The 27,973-nt window shown below is 45.6% G+C and overlaps 1 protein-coding gene across 5 annotated transcripts; it reads left to right on the top strand.

Moving 5' to 3' along the window:
- Positions 1–36: 36 nt before the first annotated feature.
- LOC119973803 (SERTA domain-containing protein 4-like) lies at positions 37–27,973 on the top strand. 5 transcript variants are annotated; one of them, XM_038812255.1, is made up of 5 exons: positions 37–124; positions 2,044–2,144; positions 2,557–2,735; positions 18,076–18,191; positions 26,142–27,973. In XM_038812255.1, the coding sequence occupies exons 3-5, from the start codon at positions 2,570–2,572 to the stop codon at positions 26,931–26,933; spliced, it is 1,074 nt and encodes a 357-aa protein (XP_038668183.1). In that variant the 5' UTR covers positions 37–124; positions 2,044–2,144; positions 2,557–2,569; the 3' UTR covers positions 26,934–27,973. The 5 variants fall into 5 exon arrangements, with proteins under 5 accessions (XP_038668183.1, XP_038668165.1, XP_038668174.1 ...); XM_038812237.1 differs by lacking the exon at positions 37–124 and adding an exon at positions 388–443; XM_038812246.1 differs by lacking the exon at positions 37–124 and adding an exon at positions 920–1,098.

Below are 27,973 nucleotides of genomic sequence, written 5' to 3'. Positions count from 1 at the left end.
CCTAAACCACTGTGCAAATCGGGTTGCATTAATGTTAAAAAAAATAGAAAATGCCGGAATTCCTCAGCAGGCGGGGCAGTCGTGGTCAAAGAAACACTCGACGCTTCAGGGCCAGTGCCCCTTGGTGAGGGCCGGCATTCCTATAGCGCCTTTAAGACAGCAAGCGCAATGACCTCCCAAAGGGAGCGGTTGCCAGACGCGCCAAAAAAAACCCCAACAAATTGGCCTCCCTCATCCGAGTACTTGCTCGAGCATGTTCGAGTGAAAAAATAAGACGAGAGGGCGAGCGATGTGCGGTGCCGCCAGGCTACTTGAACGCAAGGCAATACTAACTAACGCCTCTGCATTTCAATCCGCAGAAAACCGGGCCGGGGGGGGGGGTGCTGTCAAATGTTTTTTTTTACACACACACATCCCGCCGAGCCTAGGACGTGCCTGGCCAGGTCCGTGAGTGAAGGGGTTGTCGTGTCGTTGGGTGGGGGTTGGGGGGAGGGGGCTTCAAAGCGGCCCTTCCAGATGTGAGCCAGTGTGAAGGAGGGTTGTGCACGCTGGGTGCAGGCGGCCATTCCCTCCAGCACAAAGGTGGTGTGGGCGGGAGAGCCGCGCGGGTCCGTCCTCCCGCCACGGACACCGTGCGAGAGGGCAGCGCGGACACCTTGTGCACGGCTCTGCCCCTGTGGTTGAGATATATATATATATATATATATTGTCCGCCTTTGAATGCAAATCGTGCTGTAGGGTCGGGTGCAATTCGATGTGAGGTGGAGGCGGGTAAATAAATACATAGAAAGGTTGGGCTTTTGAAGCTGAGAGACTTTGAGGGAAGCCGATCAGACTGTGGCCGGGGTTGACCCCCCCCCCCCCCCCCGCTTTGCCAGGTCTGGCCGCGTGGTCCCGGTTGGGCGGGCGGGCACGGAGGGTGCTCTTTGCCAGCAGCTACTGCCGCTTCCCCGCCCCATTGACAATGAAGGGTTGGTGCGCGGCCGGACTGGCTGGGAACCAACCCTTAAGGCGGCCCCGCCCCATTCCTCACACAAATACTAGGAGCATTCATTCGGCGTCTGAACAGTTTTCCTTCTATGGGGAAATGGACACTAGGTAGGAGGATTCCTGGGGATATGAGTGTAAGCGCTCAGAAATGTTGGTATTAGCTCCCCCCCCCACCGCCACCACCACCCGCTTCCCAGGCCAGTCTTACCAGCCGAACCGCTGACACAATTAGGTATGTCTTTAGGATTTTTACTTGCTGTAAAATCTTTTTAAAGAAAAAAAACCCCTTCATCTTCGAAGTAGGACAGAGGGGAAGGGGGTGAAAGATGATTTGCGTTGCACCAATGGACCTGAGTTTAACTCCCCCCCCCCCCCCCCGTCTGCTTATTTGCCTATTTGGGAAGGCTTTTTTCCCCCCCCTCCCAGGGAAAATAAAGTTTGTTCGCAATTCGTTGACCATTTTAAACTCATTAAACCAGACACAGTATGTGTGCCCCTGGGAGACGTGCGCCAGCCAGCAGCTCCTCTGGGATCCAGTTTAAAAGTTTCATGTTCCTCTCCTATCCCTCCCGGCTAAGCTCATGTTAAAATGGATTCACCTTTTCGCCTGCAATTCCAAACACCCCCCCCCCCCCCCCGTTGAAACAACTGGATTCCAGAGTACATTTGGCACCGGGATGCTCCTCGCGGCATGCAGGATGCAACCTGTATTATGTTTTTAAAAAATCTGTGTGGGTCTGGCGAAAAATAAATAAAGAATCACTGGGCTGGAAACCTCTGTGAACCCAGTTATTTACTGTTTTCCGGTTGTGCAGAACGTGTTGTGAGGAGGGGGTGTGGGGGGCACAGCCGATATCCATGTGTTTTGTTTATCTTCAATCTAAGGGCAGTTCTGTCTCTCCCCCCCCCCCCCCCCCCCGCCCCCCCTCTCCCAAATACCAATGCTCGTTTAATCTGCATGCTTTTGACGTTGTGCTTGGCTCCTCCGGGACTCGGCACACACACACACACACAACCAATTCTGAGCCAATTCTCCCCGTCCCATCCTCACAGTGTTGTGACTGGAGTCCGGGCTTTGCTGTCGCCTCGCATCCAATCGATTTCTCTCAAGTTTTCCAAGCTGAACTGCCGCCCGAGTCGACTCTGGATGACTGGTAAGGTGTTCAAGGTTCCCCTTTTTTTTATTTATGTGTCTGGGGGCGACGAGATGTGTTTTCCCTCCAGCTCGGGAAATGGGGGTGGGATAATTCATGGGAAATGTGATGATGGTGTTTGTAGAAACGATCCGGACCGAATGCTGTCTGATCTTTGGTTTAAAGTTAATGGGCAGTGGTGGGCGAGGATGGAATGGCCCCACTGAATGAAAGATTGAACCGGGTCTCTTTCCCTCCCTCCCCCCTAATGACATGGGGAAGGGAGGGGGAACTGGAATAACCCGAGGCGTTGCAGCAAATAAACTGCAGGGATCTCCCCCCCCCCCCCCCCCCCCTCTCCCCCGCTTATTCAGGAGCACATTCTCCATGTACGAAGTGGATCGAGTGATTGCCGTTCTGTTTGATTCTGCAGCCTCGGTTGAGAAATGACATTGGTGATTTCGATGAGCAGATTATGCGATCTTCCCACTGAAGAACCCTCAGATATCCCGGAGTACGTCCCCGTCTGGGAAGAATCTTTCAGCAAAACCACAGCGAGCTCACACCAGACTAAATACGGAGAGCCCACAGGTCAGTCAGCAACAGCAGCAGGTACCCACCGCACATCTGATTTGGGCTGTGTTTCTCTTTTGGGTGCGGGTGAGAGTGCGGCTTTATGTACACTCCAAGCTGTGAATTTGCGCCAGTCAACCACAATTTATAACAGGGGTGAGAGTGGGAGGGCCGAGATGGGCAGGAAAAAATGTGATTTTCACATGAGCAAACAGACTTTGCTTTCTCTGGCCTCTTACAACTGCCTGTTTACATTGGTGACCTGTCATACATTTTAAGAGCTCCTGATGCATTGCTTGTAACCAGTCCACAGATCTATATCCGTATATTTTTTAATATTACTGGATAACTATCAAATTTCTATTGCGTGTATATGGCATTGTAGTATTTATTTCTAGCATATAATTCTGCAAGAACCAGTTGCAAATTACTTCTGAATAAAATGGCAGTAATAATGTCACAGCCATTAATATTTCATTGTAAACAGCGTCTTGCACTAATAACAAAGCGGGCACTAGAAGTTGGTACCCACACTGTCAGCCAGTCTCAACGCAAAGACAGATGTGATTCATAGTACAATTAAGTTCACAATAAATGTGTTAATAAAATAATCCCCATCAGTTATTTCAAGGTGATAATATTATGGTGGGAGTCTAATGACTTTTGTTTCACTCTCATTGTATTTCATTCTTATATTTGTCTGGAAATTTCTGGTGGCATAACGCATTTGCACCAATGCCAACTGGACAAGAGGGGGCAGCAGTGTGGAGTGCAGTTATAGTCTGCCGCTTTTTTTCCTGATCTAGCCAAAATTGCTGGAGGGAGAAATCCTAGTAGATGTGCAGTTGCAATCAGCTAGTCCAATCGCGGTAGTTAATTGGTTGGACTGATACCTAAAGGAGCAGTCACACCGTATCGTTGTTGGACAGCATAATTGGGTGTGTGGTGGTCATCTCATCCACATGAACCAGATGTGAAGTTACAGACAGCAAGCTGAAGTCATAAGGTAACTTGGATCAATATTTTACCCATTTTCCAGCTGTCTGGTACAACGGGGCTTCAGTAATGTTGGATTTGGCATGGCAGAACCTGTAAGAACAAGGAGAGGCTGCTTGTGATTCCAGGTGGACTGTTGTGCACTGTCAAGTTCGACTACTGTATCATGCAACAACTATCCCATGCCAGGCACAGCTTTGACAATAAGATAATAAGACCATGACATTTAGATTTAACAGGCATACTGTGGCAAAACTGTGCTTTCAAGGCCTCTGTAAAATGTTTCACATCACTATGGCACTGTCTGTGGCCTTTCGTTTTTAGGTGATATGTTCAAAGCTCTTCCAGCTCATCCTGAGAAACCTGCAGTGTCAGCCGGTTGGCAGCCTACAGTGTATCAAGGATGGCACATTTGCTTTATTCAGCAAGCCAACAATTGTGTTATTTTTACCACCGACCAGCAGCAGCAATGTGAGAGGCAGCACAATTCTGTAGAACATAGTGTATAGAGGATCAGTGACTGTCTCTTTCGTTGCCATTCAAGCACCCGTGCTTTGTTTGACCCTCCAAAAGTGATTTGTTTATATTTCAGTGAGAATATTATACACAATGGCTAGCACAGAATCTGCAGAATTCTTGCTGCCCCAGAAGTGCTGAGGATCCTTTTATTTCAAAGCTACCATGTATGTCACCCTTACTTGAAAGAGAATGAAAGCTGGCATCAGGAGACCGAGTCTACATTACACATCAATGCGCATGATTCCTGTGCACCTATCGTGTGGAAGCAGGGCACAAGTGCAATGAAGGTCATGCTAATTCAGACTTCTCATACGTGGATGTTGGTACCTTGAAGCAGAGCTTCATGCTCCTTGGCTCGCAAATAACCAGGATGGCATGATAGGGTGAAAATACCAATATGAAATTAGCAGCACTACCAGCAATACAGCACGAAAGACGGACATACCGGGACCTATTTCATAGCTCCAACATGTCTTAAAAAGGTAAATCATAGTCATGAAAAAATGGTCTTTTCATGCTTGGTTCTTCAAATTCTATTCATTGTTATCTTGTGCTGTAAGAAATGGCATAAATATTCAGCACAATGTTCAAGCCAACCACAGGACATTTATTTTCTCAATTGCATATGCATGAATGTTGACAGGTTTACTTCACATCATGCTGCATCTTGGTGTTTGCAGTTTATTTCAGCTATGTGACAGCTGGACTATCTTTCCTTCTCTGGGAATCTTTTTCGAAAGAGGAAGGGCTGAGTTTTCTGTCCCCGCCAGTAATGGGAATCATGGCGGGAGGCAAAAGATCTGTTTCCCGAGAGAAGGATCAACTGTCAGAATTCTGTTCTCCCAACTTTCAAGGCGGGTCAAGCTTCCCGATGGACAATATTGGGAACGGCAACTGCATACATTATCATCTCGTGCATGTTCATGAAAAGGCTACCACGCCGGAATTAATTTTACTCTCCAAATTAAGTTCCTTGCCGTGAGAATTTAGGATGTTCAGTTGTACGACTGTATATTTTATATATATATATATATATATATTTGCGGCGTGCACTTGGTGAGCTTCCCCTCTTCCATGACTGACGTGCATAAATGTTGCTTTCTCCTTCTTGAGGACCTCACATAATTTCACTCAAGAGCCAATAGCAAACGTTGCACCAAGGCTGGACAAGACAGGCAGGTGAAGACTTGGAAGTAGGGTGTAAGGGTGGGACAGAGGCTGGGCAAGGGAGGCAATTTAATGGGGGAAGGGTGGGGAGAGTGTTTGGGGAAGAGGGGGAGTGCTGGTGAAGAGTAGGGGAAGGAGTGGGCGAATATCTTAGGGGGTGGGTCAAAGTACCAACTGTTGGGCACTCAGGGGAGAACTCAGGGTACTGGTGAAAGGAGGGAACAGTAACTGTCAGAGGGGAGGTTCAGATTAAGCGTCTTAGAACATAGAACAGCACAGTACAGGCCCTTCAGCCCACGATGTTGTGCCGACCATTTATCCTAATCTAAGATAAACTTAACCTACACCCCTTCAATTTACTGCTGTCCATGTGCCTGTCTAAGAGTCGCTTAAATGCCCCTAATGACTGACTCCACCACCTCTGCTGGCAGTGCATTCCACACACCCACCACTCTTCTGTGTAAAGAACTTACCTCTGACATCTCCCCTATACCTTCCTCCAACTACCTTAAAATTATGTCATCTCGTGACAGCCATTTCCACCCTGGGGAAAAGTCTCTGGCTATCCCCTCTATCCATGCCTCTCATCACCTTGTACACCTCTATCAAGTCACCTCTCTGCCTTCTTTGCTCCAGTGAGAAAAGCCCTAGCTCCCTCAACCTTTATTCATAAGACATGCCCTCCAGTCCATGCAGCATCCTGGTAAATCTCATCTGTACCCTCTCCAAAGCATCCACATCCTTCCTATGATGAGGCGACCAGAACTGGACAAAATATTCCAAGTGTGGTCCAACTAGAGTTTTATAAAGCTGCAGCAAAACCTCGCGGCTCTTAAACTGAATCCCCCTCTTAGTGAAAGCCAACACACCATACGCCTTCTGAACAACCCTATCAACCTGGGTGGCACCTTTGAGGGATCTATGTACGTGGACCCCAAGATCCCTCTGTTCCTCCACACTTCCAAGAATCCTGTCTTGTGGTTGAAAATCTCATCGGGTGGGTCCTGGAGGGGAATTGGACCGATAGCTCGGATAGCAGGAGGGGCAGGTTGGATACTGGGGCAATAATGGATGTCGGCTCTGAGGGCAGGGAAGGCATGTGGAGTTGTATTATGATAAGGTTCAGTATAATAGGGATTGTAAAGGGTGACAGAGGGGAGAGGAATGATGATATTGGGTGGGTCCGGGGTGATAGGGAAGTTGGTTGGTGACAAGTGGAGGGTAGAATGTGGTGGAGCAAGTCTGGAATGTGATGCGCACCAGTTTTCAAATCTGACCTTGATCAGTCAGTGAGATCCTGCAACCCCCCCCCCACACACACACACACAGCGCGCGCGCCGGTTTCCTCCCACAGTCCAGGTTAGGTGGATTGTCTATGCTAAAATTACCCTTAGATGTGTGGGTTAGGAGGAGTTGTGGGGGAGGGGGGGGGGGGTAGTGGGCCTAGGTAGGGTGCTCTTTCAGAGGGTTGATGGATACCTGATAGGCCAAATGGCCTCTTTCTGCACTGTAGGAATTCAATGGAACAAAACAGGTGGTTAGTTATAGGGACACCCTAATAATTATGAGGCAACTGGATGTTAAAGATGCCAAGTTGTGTTCTGTCTTTATGGTGAAGCCTACACAGCAGCAGGTTTGTTCCCAATTCATGGTTGTCTTAAAATCGAGATCCCAGCAAGGTGTGGCGCTGCCATTCATTCTGTGCCATTTGGTTTTGGCTGCGTTCAGATGCAGGGAGAGAGAGAGAGGTGGATGCCTCCAAGAGGTGCGGCTGGTGGATACCAGCCAACTCGCAACTCTAAACCTCCATCCTCCCTGGTGAATGGTCATGGCTGAGAAGAGCTCATGTGTTTAGTCTTTCTAAGCTGCCACGGCAATGGTCTCTATAGACACTCGAGCCTAGTGGAAACAAGTGGATGTGTCTGCGTGAGGCTTCTTACATGGTTCTCATCACCTTGGTCAAAGAGCAATGTCTTCATACTTGTTCATGCATGAACGTGAGGAACATAACAATAATAACTTATTGTCACAAGTAGGCTTCAATGAAGTTACTGTGAAAAGCCCCTAGTCCCCACATTCCGGCGCCTGTTCGGGGAGGCCAGTATAGGAATTGAACCCGCGCTGCTGTCTTGTTCTGCATTACATGCCAGATATTTAGCCCAGTGTGCTAAACCAGCCCCATCATCCACCTCTAGTCCTCCAGGATGCCCTTTACCTAAAAGGTGTGGATTCTATGTCTCGACGGAGGTCAGGTGAAGGGGTTTGCACTGACCTACTGACTGACTTTGAGATGGAGGGAGATCTGTAAAGGACATGCTCACTTAATATATCGCTTGAAATTGTTCGCACATCTACTGAGGTATCGATGATGCTAGCTGTTCTCCTCCAGATGAGGAGAAGAAAGATATTTTTAAAAGTACTATTCACACGTCATGTTCCAGGAGCCATTGACATGCACTTAGATTTACAGCTGGAGTTTTGTGATAACAGAATAAAATGACACCTGAAATTTCGATAGGGTCCTCTAGTCTGAGATGGAAAAAAATCTCTAGAGAAGAGATGCGTAGAATCTTGGGGTTCTGTTCATCTTCTAAAGTTATGATAGTGAATTGGGGAAAAGCCTATGGAAGTTCAGGACTTGAATGTTTTACTGAAGCAGGTCAGTTTAGTGTACCATTTCATTAGTATTAAAATCAATTTTAACTCCATAGAATCCTTGTAGTGCAGAAGAAGGCCATTCAACCTATCATAGATACATACATAGAAGATAGGAGCAGGAGGAGGCCTTTTGGCCCTTTGAGCCTGCTCCGCCATTTATCACGATCATGGCTGATCATCCAACTCAATAGCCTAATCCTGCTTTCTTCCCATAGCTTTTGATCCTATTCTTCTCAAGTGCTATATCTAGCCACCTCTTGAATATATTCAATGTTTTAGCATCAACTACTTACTGTGGTAATGAATTCCACAGGCTCACCACTCTTTGGGTGAAGAAATGTCTCCTTATATCTGTCCGAAATGGTTTACCCTGAATCCTCAGATTGTGACCCCCTGGTTCTGGACACACCCATCATTGGTAACATCTTCCCTGCATCTACCCTGCCTTGTTCTGTTAGAATTTTATAAGTCTCTATGAGATCCACCCCTCATTCTTCTGAACTCCAGCGAAAACAATCCTAACCTAGAAATAGGATCAAAAACTGGAATGGGAACTCCTAGGTGACGAGAAGAACATTTCTGTGGGTCAATTTTTCAGGTTTAAACAGTTTTGATATAGTGCCACATAGAAAATAGAAGCAGGGGGAGGCCATTCGACCCTTCGAGCCTGCTCCGTCATTCAGTATGATCATGGCTGATCATCAAGTTCAATACCCTAATCCCGTCTTCATCCATATGCCTTGATCCCTTTAGCCCCAAGAGTTATATCTAATTCCTTCTTGAAATTACACAATGTTTTGGCCTCAACTACTTTCTGTGGTAGCGAATTCCATAGATTCACCGCTTTTTGGGTGAAGAAATTTCTCTTCTCCTCAGTCCTAAAAGGTTTGCCCCTTATCCCCAAACTATGGTGCCTAGTTCTTGACTATGACCCCTTGTTCTGGGATCATCTTAATAGATCATAGAATTTACAGTGCAGAAGGAGGCCATTCGGCCCATCAAGTCTGCACCGGCTCCTGGAAAGAGCACCCTACCCAAGGTTAACACCTCCACCCTATCCCCATAACCCAGTAACCCCACCCAACACCAAGGGCAATTTTGGACACTAAGGGCAATTTATCATGTCCAATCCACCTAACTTGCACATCTTTGGACTGGGAGGAAACCGGAGCACCCGGAGGAAACCCACGCACACACGGGGAGAAAATGCAGACTCTGCACAGACAGTGACCCAAGCTGGAATCGAACCTGGGACCCTGGAGCTGTGAAGCGATTGTGCTATCCACAGTGCTACCGTGCTGCCAATCAGTTATTGACTGGGCTTCTCCAGAATGTGATGCTTTTATGGCTGACATAAACTCCTTCATCTTTTCTCCCATAGCTTAGAAAATGATCTGGATACCTCAGTTGAAACCTTATAGTTCTGCTAGAGGTGGCCTCCAGTTTTCTCATGTCATTCTCATTGTATTCTGTGAGCATTACTGATGTCCTCAGCAATAATAACTCAGAACAATGAAACAAAATTAAAGTGTCCATATCCATGAGGCGCACTGCATTCCACAGTTAAGTGCATGAATTGATTTACCTTAAAATGAAAACATGACTCAGCAGAGATATTATATCTTCCTTTTTTTTTGCAATGCCAGTATCATTTAGAACCAGTGGAAATTATTGTTGAGCAAACTGACCATCATTTGGAACAATGAGAATTCAGGAATAAATTTCTGCTGTTAGTGGTTCTGTCATAATTGGTCCTGTTCCCCTGAGCAGGAATATCATGCAGAATTCCACTGCTGGGATTCGGGAGATTACCTCCAAAGCTAACCAGCTTCTTGGATTTCTGAGGAGGAACCTCTGATATTGCAGCACAAATATCAGAGTTATAGCTTACCAAGCATTTGTCCAGTCCTGTAGTTTGCAAGTTGTGTGTTGGATCCTTGTATGGCAAAAGATATAAATAAGATTGAAGCGATCCAATAATTCTCCATGAATCAATGTGGGAAATACACCAGTGTCACTTCCTTGATCAAAGATCTGGAATGGAAATCAGCACATCAAGGAAGGAAAAAAAATAGATGGACCATGTTTTACAAACCATGTAATGGACTGATGGAAAGTGACAAACTTGGTGCCCTCTGGCAATAGTTGTTATTGCCAGAGGGCACCAGGTTTGTCACTTTCCATCAGTCCATTACATGGTTTATAAAACATGGTCCATCTATTTTTTTCCTTCCTTGATGTGCTGATTTCCATTCCAGATCTTTGATCAAGGAAGTGACACTGGTGTATTTCCCACATTGATTCATGGAGAATTATTGGATCGCTTCGTGTTGTACGAGGCAGTCATCCACACAAACTTTGTTTCCACGAGAGCATATCAACTATCTTTGTTCCCAAGAACGGTCCCACAATGAAAAAAACTGCCAGTGGAAATAGTCTGAGCCACATCTCATTAAATCTTTGAGACCCATTTTTAGATTATTTCATTTAAAAGTTTTCATGATCCGAACTACCATCTCAGCAGGTCATGTCTAGTTGAACTAGTGCTACTCAACTACATGTTCGTGGAATGCAGATATTAGTCTATGACGCTGACACAGCTAAAGCAGAAACTGTTACCTTGCAACTTGTGCAAGAGAATTCACACGTTGATTTCACGTGAGAATAAGACTGGGCTCAATGGCTTTCTAACTCAGTTAAAGAGCCTTCCAATGCTTAGAGTCAAGCTTCACCCGCAGACAATGGGGATTTCAGTAATTCTACCTGATGACTGGCTAGTTTATATGGTACTGTTACTCTCGCAGAAGTCAACATCTTTGTGAAAGGGAGGGAGGAAACGGGGGGAAATTGGCTTTTTGGTTAATAGAGTAGACTGTTCAACAAAAGAATGGAAGTTTTGTCCTTTTTATTTTTAAAAAATGTATCTTAAATTTGATTGGACTGTAATCTCTATGTGACTAAATTTTTGCATTCTGAAAAGTAGGGACCACCGCGCAATCAGGTTAATTGACCATGAAACCTTGATTTTCTGATCTGCGATCTTGTCAAGCAAATTTCTGTGCAGAAGCAGAGATGCATCATATGGAGGGTTTAGTGTCGCACATTCCAAGTGTTCTGTCACAGGAGAGGAAGCGTTTTCGGAATGAAAAAAAGGATGTAATCTTGGCAGATTCTGAGCTTCTTCCATTATTCCATCAGATTATAGCTGTACCTCAATTCTATATCCCATTGTGGCCTTGCCCAAGAGAAGCCTGCTAATCTCAATCTTGAACATTTCAATTGGCCGAGCATCAACAGCCCTTCAGGGATGTGAGTTCCAAATTTTCATTACCCTTTGCCTAAAAAGTGCTTCCTGATTCCACTTTTAAAAGGACTTGCTCTAAGTTTTGATGAATTCCTTTGTTCTGGATTCCTCCATCAGATGAAATAGTTTCTCGGTATCAGCTCCAACAAACCTCTTGGGCTGTTTTAGATCTCAATTAGATCACCCCTAAAGTGAAAGAAATAAAAACCTTGGTTCTGCTACTTGTCCCCATAATTCAAACATTTGAACCCTGATATCATTGTGGTGAATGCATATGAGCTATATGTACATAAATGCTTACAGGTCAGGCAAGCATCTATGATTTCAGGTCGGTGATCTGCCATCAGAACAGGTCAGAAAAAAAACATGAACTCATTTTTACTCTCCACAGATGCTACTTATCCTAATCAGTATTTCCAACATCTTCTGTGTATATTTTAGACGTCTAATATTTGCAGTATTTTATCGTAGTCTTATAGGGCGCGGTTCTCTGGACATGTTTCACGCAAGCAAGAGGGCAAAGAGGCCGGTGAATAGTGGGAGAGGCCAAAAACGAGAACTACGGCAAACAGTTTGCGATGCAACTGGCTCGCCCCCATAGGTGAAATTGGTATCCTGCCGTAGTGTGGCGAGAAGCCAATAATCACCACTTAAGCCCCATTTCCATACAATTAACGGGAGCCACCCTATATTCAATGGCCACCCCAGTATGTGGTCACACTGGCACCTATTAGTACTCCTTTTGAAAAACGTGAACCTGGCAGAAGGGCTTCTGTGAGGAGGTGAGCAGCTATCTTTGCTCACAGACTAAGAACCCGGGGTGGTTGGGGGGGGGGGGGGGGGGGGGGGGGGGGGGGGGGGGTTGTCCAGGTAAAGTTATGTGCTGGTGGCGGGTACAGGGTCTGGGGTCCGTTGTTGGGGGCCCGCTGCGCCGGGTGTGCGTGAGCATGGCGTGCCGGGTGTGGGGCAGGCAGGGAGGGTTGGTAATGGGGGAATGGAGGGTCCCGGGGTGGGAGCCACCGCTGTTTGTCAGTCTAACAGCCTCTCCCAATTCCTTACAGATAGTGAATGGTATGGCTGGTATTTTGGACCCTGCAGAACAGGCCCTCGTGGTGCTGCTGGTAGGCAGGACGGTCAGACACCAGAGGCGGTGGCGGCAGCAGCATCTGCAGAAGATAGAGGCGGGAGCCCATGTGCTGCACCCCGCCCCACACTGGCGACCTGGCTTCCCATCAGGCCATGGTGGCACCCAGAAGGGGAGGCCTGCGCTGGCCCAGGGTGTACAGGCGTCGCTGGGCGTTCGAACAAGTGACAGACAGTGCGTGCCGCAGGAGACTCCACCTCGAGAAGGAGGCGGTGCGACATCTGTGTCATGTCCTCGCAGACCTGGCATAAAGGGGAAGAGGAGGACTCCGCTTGGCCGTCAAGGTCACCGCAGTCCTGAACATTTAAGCCTCTGGATCCCTCCAGGGCTCAAATGGAGGCATGTGTGGAATTAATGCAGACCACAGCCCACAGATGCATCCGACAGGTCACAGATGCCCTGTTTGTCCGGGCGGAAACCTACATCAACTTTGACATGGACCAAGCCCAACGAGATGCCAGGCAACAGGATTATCCGCCATCGCCAGGATTCCCCAGATCCAGTGACTGATAGACTGCACACATGTCGCCTTGCACACACTAGGCCAGCTAGGGAGTGCCCTACATCAACAGGAAGGGATTCCACTCCCTGAACATACAGCTCTTGTGTGTGACCACAACATGCAGATCATGCACGTGTGTGCACGCTTCCCAGGGAGTGTGCACGGCTGCTACATCCTGGGCAGTCAGACATCCCTGGTCTCTTTGAGAACCACCACAGGATAGCCGGCTGGCTCTTGGGGATAAGTGGTACACGCTGAGGACCGAGTTAATTTCGCCAGTACGAAGGCCGGAGACCGAAGTGTATATCCCCAATACAACGAGGTCCATGTGACCAGCCGACCTGTCATTGAACGGTGCATCAGACTGCTTAAAATGCACTTCGAATGCCTCGACCGCTCGGGTAGTGCCCTGCCGGCGGGTCACCCGCTTTGTGGTGTCTGCTGTGTCCTCCACAATCTGGCACAGCAGCGGAACGACATGCTGCAGAAGGGGGAATGAAGAATCTGTGGCCACCTCCGAGGACAAGAGTGATGAAGTGATGCCAGACCAACAGGAGCTGGAGGACGATCCCAGGGAGGGACTGAAGGACCAGCTGCAGGACCGGCGGCCGCGGCGAAGGTCCGGCAAGCTTGAAGGGCCCAGGCGGCCTTCATACCCGCTCGCTTTGCATAGGGCGTGACCTGGTCCGTCATCACTATCTTCCCCACACATCTCTCCATTTCCCACCCTCCCAGGGTGTGTGTCACATCACTCCAGGGTGCTGGGACTGTCGGCACCGTCAGTGGGTCACTGTCGAGGGCAGGGGGGTGACGCTTACCCACAGAGAGCCAGTGCTCCTCAATCTATGCCATAGTCTGGCCCCTGCCTGTCTACTGAGTGCTCACTCACACCCATCACCTGCACGTGGTGTGCCCGGGGGGTGGTTGCCTGGAGAGATAGGCCAAGAGTTCCGAGGCCGGTCCGCATTGTGGGGGAAACTGACAGAGACGTCATACTGGTTGTGTAGAAGGGTTTTTAATGTTTCACAAGTGTCCAAAAATGCACCACTCTCCTGATGGTGCCGCCTCACTCTCCCCTCCACACACTCGTTCCCGACCGACTCCCCCTCCATGATCCTCGACGTTGGTTTACTGCTGCGTCTGTGTATATCCCCAGGATGCACATCTGAGGTGGAGGCCGCCAGCTGCTTAGCACATCCAGTGGCCCTCGATGCCCCTGGCAGGCATCCTCTGGGGTCAGAGGGCCCCGGTGCACTTGTCAGAAGCACGTGCACAGCTGTGCCGCCCTGTCCCGTGTGCTGACTGCGCAATGCAACCTCACCAGAGGGAAGGAACTCGGGGAGCTGGTGGTCACAAACCCCACTCCATGGGACAGGTCGGTGGCCATAGCGCCCTGGGTTTTCCTTGGGACAGAGGGGCAGCTGGTTCGAGCCCCGGCTGCCCCTGTAACATCTGGCTCTGCCAACCCTGGCGGCTCCCCGGTGTCTGCAGGATCGTGTGGATGCTCTCGGCGATGCTCCTCAGTGATTGGGCCATGCGCTACATTACCTCGGCAATGCCCACTTGTGACTGGGACAAGCTGTGCAGCACCTCAGCCATGCCTATCTGAGAGCGGAACATGTCCCACAGAACCTCATCAAGGTCAGCCTGGTACTGGGTCATGTCCCCCAACGAGTTGGACATTCTGTTAAGGTCCTCAAACATGGCCATCATCGACTGCATCACGCCTTGGACACTTCTAATAATGCTGCTGACGTCATGCACCAGGTTCTCCACTGCGGTTGCCGCCCTAGCAGTGTTGGCCTCGGTGCCACGCATTGCTGGTGACATTTCCTGCGCCTATAGCCTTTGGGACTCTGCCAATCGGCTATGGATCTGCTGGAGTGTCACTGCCATCTTCCTCTGAATGTCCCGGCTGCTCCCTAACATTTCCATCAGCTCCGGGATAGCCTGTTCCACAGACTCATCATCTGGCTGGGACCCAGCTGGGTCCTGGGATCCAGCAGACCTCCGACTGCTGACTCACCTGGCATTATTGCCTCCATCTGATGTGCATCAGCAACTGTGTGGTGCTCACCAGATTGTGTCCCAGAAGCCTGACCACCAACGTTGCTCACCGAGATGTGCGCATCAGCACTGGTGGAAGGTGGGGATGACAGCTGTGACGCGTGGATTGTGGCAACCTCGGAGCTCTCCTCCGAGATGGTCTCATGGGAGGCAGAGGATGGGGCCACTCCAGATAGGCCGGCATCATCGGCTGGAGGACCTGCGGGACATGTGGTCAGTGGGAAGGATGGGTCAGTCTATATGGCAATAACAACTCACTTGTCCTCTGGGTGGGGCCCAGTGGAGCCTCACCTCTGCTGTATGCGCCAACCTCCGCATTGATGACCACTCTGTCCTTGGCCACCCCCGTAACCTCCAGGGCCCTTTCCTCAAAGGACGTGAGGATTCTTATATCTGGCACCCCTCCACCAGTTTGGGCCCTCTGCCGGCGATTGCGAGAGAGCTTCTCTTGCGGAGACACAGAGAGGCATCGTTAGCCACACGTGTGGTTCACAGTGGTGGAAGGGGTGGTGAAGGAAGGCTTGGGGGGGGGAGGGAGCACATGGGGTTGCAGGGTTCGGATGCTCGCAAGGGGGGCGGAAAAGTCTTGGGGAGAGTGGACAGGTGTCAACATGCGCATCCAACCCGGTGTAGGCTGTTGACCTTCTTGAGGCACTGGAGGTCAGTCCTCCTGGTCACTCTTCCTGTGCTGACAGCCGCTGTCACTTCATCCCAGGCGGCACTGGCTGCCCCATGGCTCGCCCTTGGGGGAACAGGCCATCTCTCCTTGCCTCAACTGCATTAAGGAACCTCCCCAGGTCCTCGTCTCCGAACCTTTGGGCCGGGCGTCTCGGTGCCATGGCTGGGAGCTGACTGTGCAAGTGCTGTTTAAGCGCTGCTCGACCTTGTTAGCGGGGTGGCTGGTGACCGCGGTCCCTGCGATGACTGGCTAGCCTTCATTCGCGGCGTGAAGCCTGTGGCGCCTCTTTAAGTCTACCAATTAATGCATTGTATTGCCGGCCGAGCACAGAGTTCTCGGGGCAGTTCCTCCTCGCTACCACACTTAGAAATCTTCCCGGAGAATCGTATCCATAATTATAGTTTGGGAGAGACGTTCGGAGTAGTGGATGGAATTGAAAGATATTGAGAATGACCTGAAAAAATTAATTGCAGTGTGTGAATGGACAAGGAAGATGAGACAGATGTTTTGGGTTGAAAAGAGATTTCTGAGAACTGCAGGCTGTCCTGTGCTTCACATATAACCTTTGGATCCAAAGAATGTGCAGGCATTAATTTATGGCCATTAGTTATATAGCTATGATCTGCACCAGAGAAGGCTAAACTGATGAAAAGTAATTCTCTAAGCATGGTATTGTATTATGAATTATTGTGTACACTGAGTTAGCATGTCACTAATCAACTGAATTTACTAAACTTGACATTCAATAGAGCAGGAGATATTTCTGGCTTAAGGAGGATTTGGACATCTCAATTCATCTATCCAGAAGCACCCCAGAGATCCCTGTCACTGAAGCATGCGATCTTGAATGATGCAAGACATTTTTCTACCACCCTTTATCTAGGAATTTAATCTCTGTGTGAAGAAGAATTTCCTGATATCAATTCTACATTCACATTTTTCTAATTTGAATCTGAATCCCGTTGCTTTATTTCAGCAATTTATACTCTGTGTTGGATTTACTTATTTTCATTTGCATGAGATGTTTCAACCGGGGAGCTGTCACCCACTCAGATGGTCATAAAAGATCCCACGGCACAAGTTGAAGAGCAGAAATGTTTTTTCTTTATTGAAAGTACCCAATTCTTCCCAATTAAGGGGCAATTTAGCGTGGCCAATCCACCTACCCTGCACATTTTTGGGTTGTGGGGGTGCGACCCACGCAGAGATGGAGTGAATGTGCAAACTCCACATGGGCAGTGAGCCGGGGCCGGGATCGAAGCAGCAGTAGTACCCAGCACCACCCTGCCGCCCTGAAGAGCAAAAATGTTGTTCTGCTGTCCAGACCTATTTTCCCCAATCAACACGTAAAACATGATCTTGTTGCTTATTTTATTACTCTTTGTGGGAGCTTGTTGTCGGCAAATTAGCTTCCAGGATTTCTCAATTACAATAATGACTACATGTCAAAAGTACTTAATTGGCTGTACAATGTTTTGGGATGTCCATGAGGTTGTGAAAGGTGCTATATAATACACAGAAAGCCATGAGTAAAATAATACTTTCCAGTGTGTGCACAACAAATAGATTTTAACCCTCACATAACATGAGCTATCAGCAATTTTTATCCCTTGGAATCTTTGCTGTTTTGTGACGAATATTTTTACAAAATAGTAACCAGCGCTTTATCGTGTACGAATTATATTCATAATGAAAATCAGGGTCTGAATTTGTCATTCTGTGTCATTTGAAATGTCATTGTCACCGTTAACAAGCATCTCAGATGAGATCTAGCAGTTCGAAGTAGATCAGAGGTTAACAATGTTGGATTTCCCCTGCAGGCTACAGTAAATTCTATTAAACTGGCCTAACTGACAACAAATGCTAAAATTAAAGGACTACATGATAAAGAGCGAATGTATGGTCTTGTCTCCCATTCTGAGACAGAAGTGGTGCAGCGGAACCGGCTCATTCAAATGCCCGTTGGAATAATGTTCAAACAAAATATTAAAATTGAAAAGATTTCTATTATAATTAAGAGAATGCCTAATAATTACATTTCTACTGAAATGTAACCCTGTCACTTGTCCTTTAAAACACTTTAAATGATGCTGTTTGTTCTTAGCGCTGTGCACATATTATATTGAAATTTTAAAAGTGTTCTCCCTTCAACTAATATGCTAATAGAATATACGTGATAAAATACTTTACAAGCATCTGAATATTTTAGCGGTCTTGGAATGAACCCAAGGAAATAGATTAACTGTATTAATTGTCAATCATTTTACATGGTAGGAAATTAAAATGAAAATGTGAGAAAGTTTTCAACCATATGTAGCAGCTATATTTGATTTATTACCACAGAATCACCTTGCAAAGGAATCTCAAATCTTCTAACAACGTCCAAGATAGCATACTTCAAACGGAAATATGTGGAAGACGGAGATCTTCATCCACCTGCTCACACCTGCTGCCAAAGAGTAGGTTCCACAAATTCATTACAATTCCATTTTAGTTTATCTTCTAGCTTGGCATACGGTCAGGTCCAGCTTAACTTTTCTCCCCTCTTTATTTCTCTAGCCACATCAGTTGGGCACAGAGTGACATATTCCATTTGTGCTGAAATGCCACCCTGTTACTTGGCCTTTGAGATAATATAAAGGATTACGTCTGTCCTTCTGTACCTATCATTATTGAAATTTCACATGCGCATTTGTTCCTCTAACCGATATGGATAAGTATTTTTTTATAGAGACGTCTGAATATTTCAACATTCTTGGAATTCATCCAAGGAAACAGGATACATTGTTAATTGTCAATACTTGCCACAACATTTCGTCTGGTCAATTTAGCAACCGTCACCACGACTCCACTGAGCTCTCCATTTCTTTGAGAAGCCAATAATGTGAGACTAGAGTACACATCAGAGACTTAGATGAAGAAAGATATTAAATAAGGAGTTTCTATTCCACTACTTTTACATATCATGATCAAGAGAAGCATACACATATTTAGGCGTTCTCCAATGCAGGTGGTATTTGAGGTGGGAGAAACTGACAAGAGGAAGTTATGCATGGGTTGGGGGCAAACAACATATTTTATGGTGGAAACATATCTTCAGAAACAAAGAAAAATATTTGGCATGTATTGTTATGGGCCAGGGTTTAGAGAACCCCAAAGTATATCATGGAGTTCACTTGACCCACAACTTTTAATAGATTGTGGAATGGGGAGAACACGGCCCACTCTACAGGTGTGGTACAGCAGAAATGGAAAAGTAATTTTTAAAGCAAAACAATGTTCATTCTATGAACTCAAGTTAACCTTTTTGAAACATACAGTGAACATCTTAGCAACCATTAATTCAAATACAACCCCCAAAGAATACAACACTAAGTAATCCTTTAAGCTTTCCTTTTAACATTCATAAGACTTAATACACCTTTACCAGAAGCACATCAGGTTAAAGTCACTACTGTTATTAGTATTAAATCACCAGGATCGATTTACAGTCTTCAGATTAGAGAGAGATATTCATACACCTTCTGGCTGTGACTGCAGCTATCCAGCACTGAAAACGAAACTAAAACACACCCTGCAGCAAACAGCCTAAAATGAAAGTAAACCACTGACAGACAGCCCAGCTCCACCCACTCTCTCACATCACTACATTTCTTAAAGGTACTCTCACTACAGATATTTATATACATACCCATTTCTTAAAGGCACTCTCACATGACACCTCCCCCCAAGAAAAAAATAAACCATCAACTTCAAGATGGTTAGGGCAGCACAGTGGCCTAGTGGTTAGCACAACCGGCTCACGGCGCTGAGGTCCCAGGTTCGATCCCGGCTCTGGGTCACTGTCCGTGTGGAGTTTGCACGTTCTCCCCGTGTCTGCGTGGGTTTCGCCCCCACAACCCAAAAATGTGCAGGTTAGGTGGATTGACCATGCTAAATTGCCCCTTAATTGGAAAAAATAATTGGGTAATCTAAATTTATAAAAAAAAACTTCAAGATGGTTTCATTTTTCACCTTTTCACTATCCTTTAAGAAATGCACACAGTAAATATATTTTTTAGTTTCAAAAAAACAACACACGCAAACAGGTATGACAATATAGTGCATTTTTTGTTTTTCCTCCAACTGGAATCCTTCTCGATTGACAGTCTCTTTCAACAAGAAGGTCTCTGCACGATCCATCCATTTCTCTACGCCTCGGCATTTCTCTTTAAAGTCAGATACTTTAGTTCAATCTGATCACAGAGTCCCTTGTAATTCTCCAACACATGCACATTGGTTATCACAGCTTTCAGGCTGACAAATGCCTGTTGAAAGTCCGCTGTCCACTGAAATTTTTGACGTTTCTTCAGCAAGTCCATCAGTGGAGCGATCGCGCTACAAAACATTTTCACAAAAGTTCGATGAAATTCAATCATGCCAAGAAATCGCATTATTTCCTTTCGTCTTGAAGGTATCGGAAACTCCTCAATAACTGTTGGTTTCACATCCCGTGTGACCATTCAACCCTATCTGATTGTATGGCCAAGGAAAGTGACTTGGGCTTTTCCAAATTCACTTTTGGCTAGGTTCATCACCAAACCCGCCTCCTGAAGTCGATCGAATAACTCCATCAGATGTTTCAAATGTTCTGTCCATGTCGGGCTGAAAATTACCAGATCGTCAATGTATTCCGCACAATTGGGTAATCCTGAAACAACTTTGTTAGTTAACCATTGAAATGTGGCTGGTGCGTTTTTCATGCCAAATGGCATAACTTTGAATTGGTATATACCATCTGGAGTCACAAAAGCTGAAATCTCCTTTGCCCTTTCACATAATGGTAACTGCCAATAATTTTTTAAGTAAATCCAGTTTGGAAATAAAAGTTGATTGTCCCACTTTCTCAATGCAATCCTCCAAAAGTGGGATAGGATAAGAGTCCATTCTTGTAACTGCATTCACCATTCTATAGTCCACACACAACCATTGGGTACCGTCTGGTTTAGGTACCATCACTATGGGTGAGCTCCATTGGCTGCAACCCACATCAATTATGCCATTTTTAAGCACACTCTCAATCTCTTTGTTAACCTGTGCCGTTTTTCCTCTGGAAGGTAACTTAACAATTTATCCCAATTTTTAAGAACATCCTCGTTTTCCAATTTAATTTGAGGTATGTCAAATTCACAGTCATCTGGATTTGGTTCGTCACTTTGAGTTAAAATCATTAAAACCTCCTCCTTTTCCTCCTTCCCTTTCAAAGTACCTTTGAAGCATATTCACATGACACACTTGGTGAGTTTTCCTTCTGTCCGGTGTTTTTACCACATAATTCACCTCACTTAATTTCCTTTCAATCTGGTACGGTCCACACAACCTAGCGTTTAAAGGTTCACCTCACAATGGTAACAACACTAAAACTTTATCTCCAATGCCAAAACTACGCACTTTGGATTTCTTGTCCGCTACCCGTTTCATCACATTTTGTGCAACTTTTAAACGTTGTCCAGCCAATTCATCTGCTCTATTTAATCGTTCCATAAAATTTGACACATAATCCAAGAATGTAATTTCTGATTTCTCACTCACCAATTTTTCCTTAATCAATTTAAGTGGTCCTCTTACCTCATGACCAAAAATTAGTTCAAAAGGACTAAATTTGGTTGATTCATTAGGTGCATCCCTAATTGCAAACAGTATGAATGGAATTTCTTTATCCCAATCCTCTGGATAATCTTGACAATAAGCCCTCAACATTGTCTTTAATGTCTGATGCCACCTTTCTAACGCTCCCTGTGATTCTGGATGGTACGTAGTTGATTTAAATTGTTTTATTCCTAAGCTATCCATAACTTCTTTGAATAACCTTGAGGTAAAATTTGATCCTTGATCCGATTGTATTTCTGTGGGTAGTCCATATCTAGTAAAGAATTTAAGTAACTCCTTCACAATCTTTTTAGCTGTAATATTACGTACTGGAATGGCCTCTGGAAACCTAGTAGACACATCCATTATAGTTTAAAAATATTGATTCCCACTTTTCGTTTTAGAAAGCGGTCGTACGTAATCAATTAGGACCCTTGTAAAAGGTTCCTCAAATGCTGGAATGGGTATTAAGGGTGCTGGTTTTATCACTGCTTGAGGTTTCCCTGAAACTTGACATGTGTGACATGATTGACAAAATGTAACTACATCTTTATGTAGTCCAGGCCAATAAAAATGTTTCTGTATTTTAGCTAGAGTTTTCCTTATTCCCAAATGACCTCCCACTGGTACCTCATGTGCAACTCGCAACACCGCCTTTCTGTACCCTACCTGCAATACTACTTGATAAACATCTGCCCACTTTTCATCCGCATGCATATGTAAAGGTCTCCATTTTCTCATCAAGACATTACTTTTACGGTAATAACACTCTGGTATACACTCAGATTCCTCTTCTGTGTATGCTTTCTGATACATCCGTTTTATTTCTATATCTTTTTGTTCTAACTCCACCAATTTTCTGAACAAAAATTATCCACCTCATCCTCCACCTGTTCTTGTTCTTTTTCAACCATCTGATCATAAATCGTTTCTGATAATTGCACTTCAATTTCATCTTCACTCTTTGATTTCTCCTCTTGTCTTAACCTATGACTTTGCGACCTTGTTACTACACAAACCGGACAAATCCAAGGAAATTCATCCTTCGACACTTCAGTTGTCTGATCTTCCACTGGCTTATCAACCATATAGGCATCACTCTCATCTGCGAACCCGCTTTATCATTACCCAAGATAAACTGTAATCCTGTGCAAGATAGTTTCTCTATTCCACCTACTACCACTTCACCACTCTTCACTGGACTTTCCAACCTTACCGTATATAATTGAACACTAATCCTCTCACCCTGAATTCCACATAATACCACCTTTTCTGGCAACATTCTTCCCAAACTACATAACTCCTCATCTCTTACCATTAAAGATTGACTAGCTCCCGTATCTCTTAGAACTGTGACTGCTTTACCTGCTCCTCCTGATACACATGAGTAAATTTTACCCACACAAGTAAATTCTTTCAAGAGATCTGGCACCTTCTTATCAATCACCTCTTGATCAGGTACAATATTTTGCACCTCCTTCGCTTCACTTGGGCTTTCCTTTACCACTTTAACAAACCCCACTGTCTTATCCTGTTTGACCACATCAGCCTTCCCAGTGCTTTTCTTCAACCACTAACACTGTGACTTTACATGGCCTAGTTTATTACAGTGAAAACATTTTAAACTTTTCATGTCTCTTCCACCCTCCTGGATTTCTTTTTTAATCTGAGGTACACTCTCCTTATTATCTCCTATCAGATCACCGTGACTTTTACCACTTGGGTATTTCTTATGTCCCCAGTTTCTATCCCTCACAGGCTGAAACTGATGTTGGAAACCAAGCTTTGATTTATGAACTAATTCATAATCATCTGCCATTTCTGCTGCTAATCTCGCAGTTTTAACCCTCTGCTCTTCCACATGAGTTCTCACAACATCAGAAATTGAACTTTCAAACTCCTCCAAAAGCATAACTTCTCTGAGAGCTTCATACGTTTGATCTATTTTCAAAGCCCTTATCCACCTATCAAAATTACTCTGAGCCTTTCAAATTCCATGTAAGTTTGACCAACTTCTTTCCCTAAATTTCTAAACCTTTGTCTGTCGGCTTCAGGCACTGTTTATATGCACCTCAAGATGGATTTTTTCACCTCCTCTTATGTCTCAGATACCTACTCCGGTAGTGATGCAAACACTTCACTAGCCCTACCTACCAGCTTTGTTTGAATCAGTAATACCCACATGTCCTGTGGCCATTTCATTTGTTTAGCCACCTTCTCAAATGAAATGAAAAAGGCTTCCACTTCCTTCTCATCAAACCTTGGCAATGCTTGGACATATTTAAATAGATCCCCACCAAGCCTTTGACTATGACGCTCTTTATCACTATCCTCATCACTGTCATCCAACTGTCCGTTTCCCTTTATGCCTGCCAATTCTAACTGACTGTCATGTTTCATGGCCATTTTACTGAAGTTCAAACTCTTTCTCTTTATCTTTTTCCCCTGATCTGTATCTCCCTTTCTCTTTTTTCCTCTCTATCTCTTTCGTAGTCAAGCTGCTTTAATTCTTCTCATGTTCCATTTGGTTAATTTGCAATTGAATTTTTGCCATTTCCAATGAGTCAAACTGTATCTCAGGCAACTTTAAATGTTTAGCCACCGCCATAATTACCTCGGGCGCAATTCTCCTCTCCCCTCCCCCCCCCCCAATGCCGGGTGGGAGAATCGCAGGCGTGCCGGGCGAGTCCCGCCATGTCGCCCCGGCACCCGCAAGCGATTCCCCATCCCCCACCCCCAAACGGCGCGCTGAGATTTACAGCAGGCCGCTCGGAGAATCACCGTTCGCCATTCGTAACGGGCAAGCGGCGATTCTCCGCCCGGATGGGCCGAGCGGCCTGCCCAATACGACGGGTTCACGCCGGCGCCAACCACACCTGGTCACTGCCGGCGTGAACAGCACGCGAACGCTGCGTGGTCGGCCTGTTTGGGGGGGGGGGAGGGAGGATCGAGCACCGTGGGGGGGGCACTCAAGGGGTCTGGCCCGCGATCGGTGCCCACCGATCGGCGGCCCAGCGTCTCTGAAGGACGCACTCTTTTACTCCGCCGCCCCGCAAGATCACGCCTCCATGTCTCGTGGGGCGCCCGCGGGGAGGACGGCAACCGCGCATGCGCGGGTGACATAATTTACGCGGCACTGGTCGCATAATTTACGCGGCACCGCTTTTACACGGCGCCAAGGCCCGGCGCACGTAAATGACGCGGCGCCGCTCCTAGCCCCTCGGGGGGCGGAGAATAGGGGGCGAGGAGCGGCCTCCGACGCCGGAGTGAAACACTCCGGTTTTCACTCCAGCGTCGGCACTTAGTCTCCCGTTGGGAGAATCCTGCCCCTCATCTTTTCGCATTTTGTCATGTGATGATAACTGCAATGTTTTTGCCAAATCTAACAGTCTGCTTTTAGTCTCCGTCCGTAAGGTACTGCGTGTGACCATCTCCACCCCTAAAAACCTCAGCCTCTGAAAGCGCCATTGTCCACAATACACTCCCTACTTAAACTAAAATACCACACCTGATAAGCAATCACAATATGCTCACCCCTCATTGTCTTTAAGTTCACTAAGCCAATCCAATAGATAGACTTTTATCCCCCTCAAGCCCCCTATTTGCCGTTCACCTGACCCACAACTTTTAATAGATTGTGGTACGGGGAGCACACAGCCCACTCTACAGGTGTGGTACAGCAGAAATGGAAAATAATTTAAAAAGCAAAACAATGTTTATTCTGTGAACTCAAGTTAACCTTTTTTGAAACATACAGTGAACATCTTAGCAACCATTAATTCAAATACAACCCCCAAAGAATACAACACTAAGTAATCCATTAAGCTTTCATTTTAACATCAGCACGGTAGCATTGTGGTTAGCACAATTGCTTCACAGCTCCAGGATCCCAGGTTCGATTCCGGCTTGGGTCACTGTCTGTGCGGAGTCTGCACATCCTCCCCGTGTGTGCGTGGGTTTCCTCCGGGTGCTCCGGTTTCCTCCCACAGTCCAAAGATGTGCAGGTTAGGTGGATTGGCCATGATAAATTGCCCTTAGTGTCCAAAATTTCCCTTAGTGTTGGGTGGGGTTACTGGGTTATGGGGATACGGTGGAGATGTTGACCTTGGGTAGGGTGCTCTTTCCAAGAGCCGGTGAAGACTCGATGGGCCGAATGGCCTCCTTCTGCACTGTAAATTCTATGATAATCCATAAGATGTTAAAACACCTTTTACCAGAAGCACATCATATTAAAGTCACAACTGTTATTAGTTTTAAATCATCAGGATCGATTTACAGTCTTTAGATTACAGAGAGAGACTCTAATACACCTTCTGGCTGTGACTGCAGCTATCCAGTTCTGAAAACAAAACTAAAACACACCCTGCAGCAGCCTAAAATGAAAGTAAAATGCTGACAGACAGCCCAGCTCCACCCACTCTCTGACATCACTATAGTGGTAAACACCCATTTCTTAAAGGTATTCTCACTACAGATATTTATATACATACCCATTTATAAACACCCATTTCTTAAAGGCACTCTCACATGACAGTATTTATCGATTCTCTCTTCCACCCACTGTTGCAGAAAAACCTTGGAGTTTATATAGATGTCCATGATTGGTTGATGCTGAATTAATATATTTGACCTCAACTGTAATTGAATTGTTCAAAAGAAATAGCTTAAATTTGTTTAATGAATATAGGTGTAGGAATGATCGTAAGCCCAGCAGTTTCAGCATTGCCATTTTGTAGAGAATGGTTCCTTGCGCTATTTGTTGACTTATTTCTTTGGTTTAGGTGCGGACCTTGGCCGTCCCTGAGGATCGCACCCACATACTCCGTTTATCACTGGAAAAACTAAGGTTTATTGAAGATCCAGAAGTGTTTCTGCGACGTTCAGTGCTGATCAACAACTTGCTGAAACGGATTCGAGGAGAAATGCAGAATGACTGGTATTTGTCTGCCTGCTCTTTTGGGGAGACGCCACCTAATGATTGGTTCGGAACACAGGAATTGACCTATAGGAAGCGACTGCGGATTGCCAAAGAGTATGACAGCAGTCTGCATGATTGTTGCTTTTACCAAGACTGTGGTAATCAGTATTCAGTGATACCTTTCTCTGTTTATAATGGGGAGGGGGCTCCCTCTTCCCTGCCTAGCTGTTCCCGCCAGGGCATGGATTGTTCTGAAGTTTATGGAGCCCATAATGCACATCCCAGGAATGATGTGGCAACAAGTGTAGTATCTGACATTTATGAGAACATTGGAAAATTATATGATAAGGAAATCAATGAGGAAGATGAGCATCAAAAGGGAAGCAGTGCAGCAAAACATACTTCCAGTGACAGGCCCCTCCCCCTTGTGTGCAGTGATAAGGGGGTTGATTGTAGTGCAACTGGCTTCAGAAACGATGGGATGGTTCCACCTGAATCTCCATTAGATTCTGCCATATTAAAGCAACATGTAGGTGATCGCAAACTTTGTTCTGTAAAGGAAACAAAATTCGAATCGGCTTGTTTTGTGATGGCAGGGGCCAGCAATTTAACAAGTATAGCGAAGAACACATGCCGAGTCAATGACACATATTAGCATAAAAATGCCCATTATGGAAACTGCAGTTGAATCTTTATCATGTTGCTGATGCACTTTATGCTATTATTGAAACAAAATCCTGAAGAGAAAAATAATAACAAAAGAAAATGAACCTGCGCGTTGTGGGTTGGTTTACTCAGATTGTCTATCACAGCGTGTTGAGGTTTTCTGGTTTATACTGAAAGTAACAAGCATATGATCTAAGGTGCCTTAAATTTGTAATGACAGTATTAAAGTTTGCCGGACAATACAGTTCATCTGTTGGGGTTAGTTGTATGAGCTTTTATACTATTTTCTTAAATGTGGATTTTCCACAGAACATAAGATGATCCAGTGCATTCAAAGGGGAAAAAAAATGACTTTATTTTAAAATTCACATTTGAACAGATGGTGTGTATAGTTGCAATCTATTTCTGTGGATAATATTCTCCAGTAACCCCACAATGGAGTGATCTTCCCCACGAACAAGCATTTAGCTGCTTGAGTATTTCCATAGCAACAGATGGACTGTTGCAGAGAATGAATTTTGTTTTGTATGGTCTGTGAATTGTTGGCTGACTTTATGTTTCATCTATGTTTCTTTTAACTGCAATGCTCGAATCAACTTTTGAATTCAAAGGTTAACAATCTTTTAAGCTAATTTCCTGCTATTTGCTGAAAATCCCGAATCATTTTAATGACATGGCCATCAATGAGGACTGTAGCATGATGTCTTGGTTGTAGAGACCTTCAGTTGTAACTGGATATTAAAACTTTGGGAGCAGTACGATTCTTATGAGAAATGGAAAACGCTCCACATAAAACACTTGCATTCAAAATGACTTCATCCTTTACCTTAAGACATTAGCTTTTTTATTGTGATCGTGGCCAACATTTATGTTTCCAATGCAAATTGTACATGCTTTTTCTACAATCGAAAAACAAAAATATATGGGGTCCTTTTCCACGTGGTATGATAAATTGGTACATATTAGTGTTTTACAGTAAAATGTGATTTACATGTAAAATATTTATTAAACAGTAGAACATCTTACACA

Source organism: Scyliorhinus canicula, chromosome 1 (assembly GCF_902713615.1).
Source record: "Scyliorhinus canicula chromosome 1, sScyCan1.1, whole genome shotgun sequence".
Classification (NCBI taxonomy): domain Eukaryota; kingdom Metazoa; phylum Chordata; class Chondrichthyes; order Carcharhiniformes; family Scyliorhinidae; genus Scyliorhinus; species Scyliorhinus canicula.
This window is presented reverse-complemented; position numbering and strand designations above follow the sequence as displayed.